The sequence below is a fragment of the Oryctolagus cuniculus genome, chromosome 12 (assembly GCF_051225735.1).
Source record: "Oryctolagus cuniculus isolate XC-2025 breed Fujian yellow rabbit chromosome 12, ASM5122573v1, whole genome shotgun sequence".
In the NCBI taxonomy this organism is placed as follows: Eukaryota; Metazoa; Chordata; class Mammalia; order Lagomorpha; family Leporidae; genus Oryctolagus; species Oryctolagus cuniculus.
In genome coordinates, this window is record NC_142878.1 from 81764440 (window position 1) to 81776240 (window position 11801).

Here is an 11801-nt window from a genome sequence, read left to right on the forward strand (position 1 = left end):
AGAAAAAAAAATGCTTCAAAAACAGTGTTCAATATATAAGTACTTTATAAATCCTAGCCATATGACTACTTTCCCTATTCCATGGTTAGATAGCTTCTTACATACCAGAAATCCTTTTAATAGAAGCAAAAGCTTTCTTCCCAACCCTTGAACCTGAAACTTAACAATCTTATTTCTCCACCTAAATTAAATACAAGAATAAGGGGAAAAAACAGGATGAAAATTTAATTAACATTACGAGGAAAACAACAGTCAGAACGTGTCTTATTGATGGCAGGTTAATATCATCCTCTGTGTGAGATAGCAGTATCATACAATAATAGTTTTTCCTGTCTATACCCAAAAAAGTTGCTTCTACAACCATAAAATGGGAGAAGAAAATCTACAAAAATATTTTGACATTACAAGTCTTCCTATTTACAGAAAAACTCAATTACAATAAATGAGAGGATGTGTAAGAATTAGCTAAGGCTGGCTCAGTTCCATTCCTCAAAAAGATTACTTGTAATCAAGTTGTTTTCAACAGACTTTTCACTTGTATGATTTCAAAATTAGTTTTCCCCCAACATAAAAGTATATTTCCTTCCTACTTGAGTCATCAACTATATCTTAGGCATCAAACTATGTTGACCAGTGCTCCTTATTATCCCGCATACACTGATCTTGAAGGTTCCATACCCCACAATCAAGACTGATCGTGAAGCTCTGAACACCATACAGCAGTGTTCTCCAGTATGAGAACACGTAGGCTTCCAGGAACTCTTAGGTTCCATTTTTCAGCAATCTACCTAAGAACCTTTAATGTACTTTTTTTTTTTTGGACAGGTAAAGTTAGACAGTGAGAGAGAGAGACAGAGAGAAAGGTCTTCCTTTGCCGTTGGTTCACCCCCTAAGTGGCTGCTATGGCCAGCAGGTTGCGGCCGGGGCACTGCATCGATTGGAAGCTAGGAGCCGGGTACTTCCTCCTGGTCTCCCATGCAGGTGCAGGGACCCATGCAGGTGCAGGGACCCAAGCACTTGGGCCATCCTGCACTGCCCTCCCGGGCCACAGCAGAGAGCCGGACTGGAAGAGGAGCAACCAGGACAGAATCCGGCGCCCCGACCAGGACTAGAACCCGGGGTGCCGGCACCGCAGGCGGAGGATTAGCCTAGTGAGCCGCGGCACCCGCCTAAGGTACTCTTGGATAAGCTACTTCTACAACATAACTTCAAATTTAACCCAGTTCCTTCACTAGAATCCTGTCAAATCATCTTCTAGAAATAAATATCTACACTATACAGTTACAAATGGAATTTCAAGATAAGAGGGTGTGTCTACAATTAAAAACATTTTGACACACCTAGTTTTTGAAATAAGCTAGTTTCTAAGCTATTTAGCTCAAAAGTACATGTAGCTCTTTTACAAACTGTAAACTAAGTCACAAAGAGTATAAGATATTTAATGTATTAAAATATACTGAATTTATTAAACTTCTACCACATAAAATTTTAAAATCCAAAAATGGAAATGTGTATTCAATTTAGGTTTCTATGCAGTACTGAAACTCTTTTATCCAATTTCAAGTAAGTACAGGCTGTAGTGCAGGGGTTAACGCCCTGGCCTGAAGCACCAGCATCCCAAATGGGTGCTCCTTCGAGACCCGGCTGCTCCAGTTCTGATCCAGCTCTCTGCTATGGCCTGGGAAAGCAGTAGAAGATGGCCCAAGTGCTTGGGCCCCAGCACCCAGGTGGGAGCTCCTGGCCCCTGGCTTCGGATCAACACGGCTACAGCCAATTAGGGAGTAAACCATACATAGGATGAAAGACCTCTCTCTCTCTCTCTCTGACTATCCTCTCTCTGTGTAACTCTTTCAAAAAAATAAATAAATCTTAAAAAAAAAAAAAAAAGTACAGGCAATAACCCACATAAGAAATTTGATTTTATTTTTTCCCCCAAGATTTATATATTTATTTGAGAGGCAGAGTTAAAGACAGGGAGAGGGAGAGACAGAGAGAGGTCTTTGATCCGCTGGTTCACTACCCAGCACCATTCCAAAGCCAGAAGCTGGGAGCTTCTTCTAGGTCTCACACGTGGGTGCAGGGGCTTAAGCACTTGGGCCATCTTCCACTGCTTTCCCAGGCCATAGCAGAGAGCTGGATTGCAAATGGAGCAGTGTCCAAAAGGGATGCCAGCACCACAGATAAAAGCTTAACCTACTACACCACAGCACCAGCCCAAAATTTGATTTTCAATCTACTTACAGCACTCTCACATTCACACACCAAAAAAAAAAGGGGGGGGGGGCTCCAGCCACCACCCCAATGTTGCTATACATCTATCCTACACCCTTAGTTTTAGCCAAAGTCCATTCTCGTACTGCATCATTCTTCCTTATCACACCCTAAAACATCTGCCTCTGTCTCCTGGTTGAGAACCATGTACGGCTTTGCTCTGCACCCAAAGAAAAAAGGCTCCTCCCAACAAAACAGTCTACTGTTCCCAGAGATCCCAAAATCACTAAAAGATTCTTGCTATTATGTGGGTAAAATTGAATTTTCTGTGTTATCAAGAAAATTTAAAATGTTTCTATCAAAATCAAGTTTTTACTTCCTAAAAGCATGAATGACAACGCATCTCCAAAGCTGACAACAAAAGTGTCCTCTCCACTATGTTAGATCAAAACACCTAATACTTGAAACACATTTGGAGTTCTGATAATCTTCTGTACTAACCGGGGGGTCACTTTCTAATTTACCAGAAATATTCCAACTTTAACAAAAACCATTATGACACTCCGTTTCCTAAATGAGGCTATTTCCATAATACAGCTGACAGCCAGTACTACCAAGGCTGCTTCACTAGAATACAACCTGGGTTGAATGTAAATAGCTAAATAACATGTATCCAAAAAGTCAGTCCACTGACCAAGCAATTTATTTAACAATTATGTGGTCTTAAAAACATGTACTTATTATAAATCCTAATGTGAACTAGACACAGTACTGAGTCCTGAAACATCCAGACTAAAAATAAAGTTACTTCCTTCCCACAACTCCCATCTTAGTAAAGATACAGATTAGGGCTGGCACCCTGGAGCGGAAGGATAATCCACTATCCCCGACACCAGCACCCATACCAGCACCAGTTCAAGTCTCTGCAGCTCCACTTCCAATATAGCTCAAGGCTAATGTGCCTGGAAAAGCAGCAGCAGATGGCCCAAATATCTGGGCCCCTACTATCCCCTTGGGAGAACTGCAGAGCGATCCAGACTCCTGGCTTCAGCCTGGCCCATCTCCAGCCATTGCAGCCATTTAGGGAGTGAACTCACAGATGGAAGATTTTTCTCTCTCCCTAACTCTGCCTTTCAAACAAAAAAAGATAATTTTTTTTTACAAAATACTGGTCGGGGCCGGCGCTGTGGGGTAGGGAGTAAAGTCGCTGCCTGCAGTGCAGGCATCCCATATGGACGCTAGTTCAAGACTTGGCTACTCCACTTCTGATCCAGCTCTCTGCTATGGGCTGGGAAAGCAGTAGAAGATGGCCCAAGTGCTTGGGCCTCTGCACCCATGTGGGAGACCTGGAAGAAGTTCCTGGCTCCAGATCAGCTCAGCTCTGGCTGCTGCAGCCATTTAGGGAGTGAAACAGCAGATGAAGATCTCTCTCTGCCTCTACCTTTACTTCTCTGTAACTCTGCCTTTCAAATAAATAAATCTTAAAAAAATAAAACTAAAAATACTGGTCAGTTACTTAATCATAAAGCAGCTTGAAATAAAAAAAAGAGTATCTAAATGATAGAAAAAAATATAAGCAAGAATATAAGATTTAAACTTTACTACTTACAAATACCTCAGAATCTGCTTTGCATACATTTTAACTACACAGTAATTTTTGAAAGTATACACATTGTAATTTTTGAAAGGATCCTGTATAATTACTATGATGTAAGTTCATAACAACCATTTTAAAAGACTAAATTATTAATATTAAAAAGTGATAAAATTCTGTTGGAGAAGGAATTAAGAATTTTCTTAAATTTTGCTTTCCTAATGTGTACAATGATGCTCTAATATTTCAACTGCTAAAAATTTTATTGGGATGGATACTGGGTGTATCAGTTTAAATGCCCGTGTTCCATACGAGAGAACCTGCATTTGGAGAACAGCCCCAGCTCCTGGCTCCAGCTTCCTGCTAGTGTAGACCCTTGAAGATCAATGGTGATGGCTCCAGAGGCTACATTTTTGCCACTTACATGAGAGACCTGAATTGAGTTCCTAGCCTCAGCTCCAACCCGGCAAGAATAAAACCACTGCAGGCATCTTAAATTATTTTTTATAAATAAATTTTATTAATTTGTATTTTGTAACTAAGACTCCAAATGTATAGGCCTAGAAACAACATAATTTAATGCTACTTGTTTAGCACTGTAAAGTCTCTTCAGCACTTTTACAAAGTATTCCATTTAATTCTTAGGAAATGAAAACAAAGCAAATTAATGACCCATCAATTCATAAATATACAATCCTAGCTGTATTCTTTTAAAAGCTAAATCCAAGGTTCAAAGATTCAAATGTTTGTCCATGTTTTTGCATCTTGCCACCATGAATATCAAGCAAAGATAAAGGAAAAAAAGGTTTTTGCGAGCCGGCGCCGTGGCTCAATAGGCTAATCCTCCACCTTGCAGCGCCGGCACACCGGGTTCTAGTCCCGGTTGGGGCGCCGGATTCTGTCCCGGTCGCCCCTCTTCCAGGCCAGCTCTCTGCTATGGCCAGGGAGTGCAGTGGAGGATGGCCCAGGTGCTTGGGCCCTGCACCCCATGGGAGACCAGGAAAAGCACCTGGCTCCTGGCTCCTGCCAGGATCAGCGCGGTGCGCCGGCTGCAGCGGCGGCCATTGGAGGGTGAACCAACGGCAAAGGAAGACCTTTCTCTCTGTTTCTCTCTCTCACTGTCCACTCTGCCTGTCAAAAAAAAAAAAAAAAGGTTTTTGCTTCACACATCACACACACATTTAGCTAAAGTACAAAAATCCCATTGTTTTCCGGAGTTTGTCTCTGAAATAGAAAGTTCACAATTCGCATATGAGGGTACTTCAAAAAGTTTGTGGAAATGAAGTAAAAGAAGTTTATTCGGTGCAAAAAAAATGTGAAAACTACACATAATCATATAATCAATAGTATCAAGCAAATTGGTGAACCAAAGAACCCAATACCAACTTAAGGAAAGTTACTTTATTTGTTTTTAAAGATTTACTTATGTATTTGAAAGTCAGAGTTACAGAGAGAGAGGAGAGGCAGAAAGAGAGAGAGAGGTCTTCCATCCGATGGTTCACTCCCCAATTGGCCGCAACAGCCAGAGCTGGGCCAATCCGAAGCCAGGAGTTTATTCTAGGTCTCCCACATGGGTGCAAGGGCCCAAGCATTTGGGCCATCTTCTACTGCTTTCCTAGGCCACAGCAGAGAGCTGGATCGGAAGTGGAGCAGCCAGGACTAGAACCGGTGCCCATATGGGATGCCAGCACTGCAGGTGGCGGCTTTACCCGCTATGCCACAGTGCCAGCCGTAAAGTTATTTTAGAAAAAAGGGGGCGAGGTGTTTTGCCGGCACTGTGGCATAACGGGTAAAGCCACCACCTGCAATGGCAGCAACCCATATGGGCACCGGTTCGGGTTCTGGCTGCTCCACTTCCCATCCAGCTCTCTGCTATGGCCTGGGAAAGCAGTAGAAGGCAGCCCAAATGGTTGGGCCCCTGCACCTGCGTGGGAGACCCAGCAGAAGCTCCAGGCTTCTGGCTTAGGATCAGCCCAGCTCTGGTCATTTTGGCCATTTGGGTAATGAACCAGCGGATGGAAGACCTCTCTCTCTCTCTATGCCTCTTCCTCTCTTTAACTCTGCCTTTCAAATAAAGTAAATAAATCATAGGGGGGGGGGGGGTAGAAAAAACAAACCTTGTTAGTATACTTTTAAATCTAATTTTTCCCCTCATTCCAAATTCACTAAACTTCCTCCACTCACCATCTAGAACAGCACCTTCCAATATTTAATCACAGATTACTGAAAATCCATACAAAGTTTTAACTAGTCCCCAAGAACCAGTATGCAACTAAAACTAAATCCCAGACTCTGACACCTATCCCAACCTATAATCTTCTATCAAGACTCAAACTCTTACACATTTTCAACATCAAAGAATCAGCTCTTCAAAGTTTTATAAAATTACACTCTCCAATGTAATGACCTGAGACCTAGATACAACTGTGCGCCCTCAGTAAATTTTGCTAATTTCATTCACACTGAACATTTGTCAAGCCTTTCCAGTTTTCTTCCATATAATTTCTACGCTTAATTCTACAACTACTCAAATCCAAGACTCAATCACTCAATTCATCAAGCAGCTCGTGTATCCCTTATTGTATCACAGCCCAACTTAACACAGGTTCCAGTCAACATTTTATAATATTCTACATCATAATAATCATGACCTATTACATAAATAACGACAGTCCTGGTTATCAAGACCCAGTTAGCATTTCTCCTTCATTCCTGCCATGTAGTATCCATTCCAGGCTAGTAAATCTGCAAGCACCTTACTAAACTATAAACCATTCTCTTACTTAAAAAAGCTTCCCAACTGGGGAATGGCCCTCCAGTTTCACAAACCTTAATTTCAGCTGCAAGTACAACACATAACTGAAACTATATTTTTGTATCCATGCTTTGTCTACCTTGACATACTAAATGTTACTTTACTTTTCTTCTCACACAACACCAATCATAAGCACACAATAACCCTGGTGACTGAACAGCAATGATGAGGCTGCATGTCTCACACTATTCAGCTGGAACTGCGGCAGCTTCAGAATTGAGTACACCTAGATCAAGGAGAGCCTACATTCCCCAAAACTTCCCAGCACTGTTGTCTCCTACAACCTAGCTGGGTGAGGACTGACCCTACAGCACCAAGGCAAAGCACCACACTGCTGCCCTTGCAGGAATCCAACTGGTAGGATTATTACAGTTTTTCCACTTATCCTTGACACTGCTTCCTTTTTCCTAGGATGAAAATTGACAGCTAGATTGGTTAGAATTACCACTGCTGGATATAGTCAGAACAAGCAGACTTTTTAGAGTTGCTAGGAAGAATCATTAACAATCATGAAATAAATCAATTGTTCCTAAAAAAAATGTTTTTTAATTTAAAAAAAAAAAAGGAACTCTGGGGTTCTTTACCTAGGCTTGTTACATGGAGTTGCCCATTGAAAAGCAGACCAAATGCAGATCAATTCGTACAATTCAGAGTATCTGCACCTATTCTTTCAGGCTTAGGGCTGATTTGAAGTTCCACATTTCTCTATTCACAGCTGTTCCTATTTACAATTTATCTTCCCAGTTAGTGGTCACATAGATCTCTCACCGAAATTTTGGGTTAGTAGCCATGGCCAATGACTGCCCTTGCCCTGCTCTCAATCCTCTCCACACACACAAACTACATTTTTGGTACTCCAAAGGACAGTACTTTAGATTCAGTCATTCTAGTAAACGCATATACTTTCTCAATTATCAAACGAGGCTACAGCCGCCGATCCAAAGCATTCCTGAAAAAAATGTTAATTCAATGCTTTTAAGCATACTCTGACGTCTTTAAGTATACATTTGGGTAAGTCAAAAGCACTCACCTAGAATAAGCTACTTTACGCATGAACAAAAAGAGCAGATCCCAGAGCGGATCCCATTGTTAGCAAAAGTTTTCTAACCATTACATTTTCTAACCATTACAAAGTAATGCAATGAAGTAACAAAAAGAGTTGTCATTGTGGCACAGGATGTTAGGATGTCACTACTGGATGCGGCTAGGAGAGTCCCGCCTCTGTTTCTGACCCAGCTTCTTGCTAATGCACATCCCAGGAGGCAGCAGATAATTACTCAAGTCCTAGGGTCCTTGCCACCCACAGTGGAGACCTGCATGGAGTCCCTGGCTCCTGACTGCGGCCTGGCCCAGCCTTGGCTGTTACAGCCATTTGTAGCATGAACCAGAGGACAGGAACTCCCTCCTCTTTTCTCCCTCTCTGTCACTCTGCCTTTCAAATAAACAAACACATAGGTCTTTGTTGAAAAAAGAAAAAGAAACAGGCTTTGAGATCAAAATGATTTGGGTTTGAAAGTCTAATTCACAGTTTCACAGTGGATAATGGTAGAAAAAATTATCTCTGCAAGCTTCAATTTCTTCAACTGTAAAACATCACCCTTCTCTCATAAATGTTGAGAAATGGGGGATGTGGCACTGTGGCACAGTGGGTAAAGCTGGGGCCTGCAGCACTGGCATCCCATCTGAGGGCCACTTCAAGTCTGGCTGCTCCATTTCCAATCCAGCTCCCTGATAATCCACCTGGGAAAGCAAGGGAATTAGCACAAGTTCTTGGGTCCCTGCCACTTACATGGGAAACCAGGATGGAGTTCAGGCTCCTGGCTTTGACCTGGCCATTGCAGCCATTTGGGGAACGAACCAGCAGACGGAAAATAATGCTCTAACTCTGCCTTTCAAATAAATAAGTCTTTAAAAAAGAAAGGAAGGAAGGAAGAAAAGTGGAATTCCTAACAGTATCAGTCACATAACAAACATCGTAATAATGCTCCTTAAGCCCCTGATCAGATAATATACACCCTTGAAGGTCTCAAACAGGCTATTAAAAGCACACCAGAAAACAGAGAAGTGCCTTCCATGTCCATTCCGCTGAGCTCATAACGGAGAACCCACACATACACATGGCAGATACTGTTACTGTAGGGGATGGTCTGAAAGAGGCCTTAAAGTAACAGTGCTCAAGGATTCGAGTCTTGGCTGCTCCCCTTTCTACCCAGTTCCCTGCTCATGTGCCTGGGAAAGCAGGAAGATGGCCCAAGTGTTTGAGCCCCTGCACCCACACATGGGAGATCCGGATGAAGCTCCTTGGATCCTGGCTTCAGCCCTGTCCAGCCCCGGCCATTGCAGCCATTTGGGGAGTGAACCAGTGGATAGAGATTCTCTCTGTCTCTAACTCTGTCTTTAATTAAATAAAATAAATCTTTAAAAATATATTCTCACATGCATAAAAATTCCTAGGGCTGTATCTAATCAGAAAAGTTCCAATAATTTTCCAATATGGCTATGAAAAAATAAAGAAAAGCATTTTTATATATAATTCAACCAGGTGAGACATGTGCCAGAAATGGACAGCATTAGGAAAGTTTAAGTTTTATGATTCTGAAGTCTTTCATTCTCCCTCCCCGCCACCCATCCCTGTGTATGTAAAATAGGAAAATACTTATACACAACGATTAACAAATTAGAAAAATGGAAACTAAAAGGTTTCATTAAGTATCTGAAAATGACATTTTTAAAGTTAAATCTGTATTTCTACAACTATTAATGTATACAAATATATTCATTTCTCACATTTGCTAAAACAAATATATATTTAATTTAAATGTACTCTGGTCTACAAATCATCATCATATAAACATCTTACAAACTTAACTATAAATAGCTCAGATTAGCAGATGAAAATGGTATCTATTACAGTATAATATCTTCATGCTACAATCTTGATGTTAATTGTAAAACAAAAAATTCCAAGAACTTTTTAAGAAAGTTATGCTTAACAGAAACGCCAAAAAATCAGCCAGTTTAATGCAATAAATGACTGCAGAGTTCTGGAATTAGTAAATTTCTGTATCAGGATCTTTACCCACAAAGATTATGCATTTAGTTTACTTCAAACATCAGGTTTTTACTACTTTAAATTTTTTAAAAAGGCAAAGATGTATATACTATGACCCTTCAGCAGCTTGATGTATTTGTCTTACTTTTTATTACTTCACAGAGAAGAGTGGCAACACTCATCTATAATCACAAAAAGTGAAAATGGGCAGAAAAGTGATTTACTGGAAGCCACACTTAGAACAAACAGAAATGTTACAAGAAAAGGAACTTACAGAGAAAGCCCCCAGTACATGATCCTTTTTAGAGCTAGATATCCACCGCAGCTCTTCATCTAAAATGTCTATGGAACAACCGAATGCTATAAAGTGCAACAGAAGTCTGCCTACACAGCATACACACAGACTAAGTGAGACTCAGGATAGAAGTATGCTTGGCCCTGCAGTCCTAAGTCAACGCGACGAAGAAAAGAGCAGAAACAATACACTACATGAAACACTCATATACTTTCTCAATTATCAAACGAGGCTACAGCCGACGATCCAAAGCATCCCTGAAAAAAATTTTAATTCAATGCTTTTAAGCATACTTTGATGTCTTTAAGTATACTTCCGGGTAAGTCAAAAACACTCACCTAGAATAAGCCACTTTACACATCAACAAAAAACAGCAGATCCCAGGACACGGTGGAAATAAAAACTGCTGTTTCCAAACCCGAGTCAGCAATAAATTACACGCTTTTAGCCAATTTACTGTAATTTGTAAGGCGGGGGGCACCGTTCTGACAGTCCACTGACGACGGCTGTTTGTCTATCCCATCTGAGAGTTTAAGAAAACTCTCAAGCTGGCTCGCCCAGGGACCCTCCTTCGACTCTAAGCGACCCAATCCCGCCTTCAGATCACAGAACAAGCCGAAACCGCTCACCCCGCTACCTATCAAAGCCTTTCCCCAGGGCGACAGAATGTTTTCACTCCCCACGAACGCACACCCTCCTGCGAGTCCTCTGCAAACGCGCGGGCGCTCGGTGCGAAGCCACCTTCGCACACCAGCGGGAGATGCCCGCTGCCCCTCGGCGGGCGGCCCCTCCGCAGAACCGAGTCGGTCCGGATCGCCTCACCCCGCAAAGAACAATACACGAGCCCGGCTGCAAACATCGCAACTTCCCACGAGTCTGCGCGGCGGTTCTCGGCGGCGGAGAGGACTCCGGAATCCGCCACCGGGCAGCGGCTGGGGGAGGATGCGGGAGGGTGCGCGGTGGACGGCGGCGGCGGCGAAGATCGCCAGCCCGCAGCCGCTGCCCGTGCCCGCCCGGCGGGGCTGGAAGGATGCAGCTCCCGGCCTGGGCGCTGAGAGCTCGCCTGGCCTCCGGATCTCCCCACTTTGCTTTTCCCGGAGGCGACTCCCGCCTCCCGCGCGGCCGGAGCGGTGGGGGGGCGGGGAAGGCCTCGCGGGAGGCTCCGAGTCTCCACGGCCCGCCACGGAAGGGAACGCGGTCGGGGCGCGGGGGGACAATAGGGAGCGGGCAGCGCAGCGCGCCCGAGTGGCGCCGCCGGCCGGCCGGGCTGACTGAGGCGCCCGCGGCAGGCACGGCGCGACTGGGCTCCGCTCGGCCGGGCCGTCGCTCCGCCGCGCGGCCGCTGTGGTCTCGGCGCCCCCGGCGCTCCGGGTCGTGCCTCACCTCCCAGCCCCGCCGCCCAGGAGAGGAGCAGAATTAACACTCTCAGCAACACCATCTTCCGCTGCCGCCGCCTCCTCACGGGTTAATAGCAGCACATCGATCCGGAGGGAGAAGCTGAAGGGGCTTGGTCCGGAGCCTCCACGGGAAGCCGGGACCTCCCCCGGCAGGAGAAACGGCGAAGCACCACCCTCTCGCTCCACTTCAGGGGCCGGCAACGCGCCCAGCTCCTCCAAAACAGGGACCTCCCTCCCCCTCGTTCGTTTCCTTCCTCCCTTCCCCGCTTTCCTTCCCTTGCTCCTTCCCTCTTCTCTGCCCCCTCCCCGGGGCCCCGGGGCTCCGCCTCCTTCCTCGCCACGTGATGCGCGGGCACCCAACCGGCACGCGGGGCCGCGCCCCTACCTCCCGCCCCTCCCCCTCCCCCAGGCGCCCCAGAGACGTGCGCATGCGCGCG

At 44.5% G+C, this 11801-nt stretch overlaps 1 protein-coding gene across 2 annotated transcripts in view; it reads right to left on the reverse strand.

Moving 5' to 3' along the window:
* Positions 1-11698, reverse strand: part of ADAM10 (ADAM metallopeptidase domain 10) — a 155444-nt gene extending 143746 nt beyond the window's left edge. The window contains exon 1 of one of the 2 annotated variants that reach the window (XM_051821954.3): positions 11351-11698. In XM_051821954.3, the coding sequence (XP_051677914.1) occupies positions 11351-11405 (55 nt within the window). In that variant the 5' untranslated portion in view covers positions 11406-11698. Of the gene's footprint in view, positions 1-10305; positions 10783-11350 lie in introns of those variants that run through there. The other variant, XM_089310446.1, reaches the window with a different exon arrangement.
* Between the last annotated feature and the right edge of the window lie 103 nt (positions 11699-11801).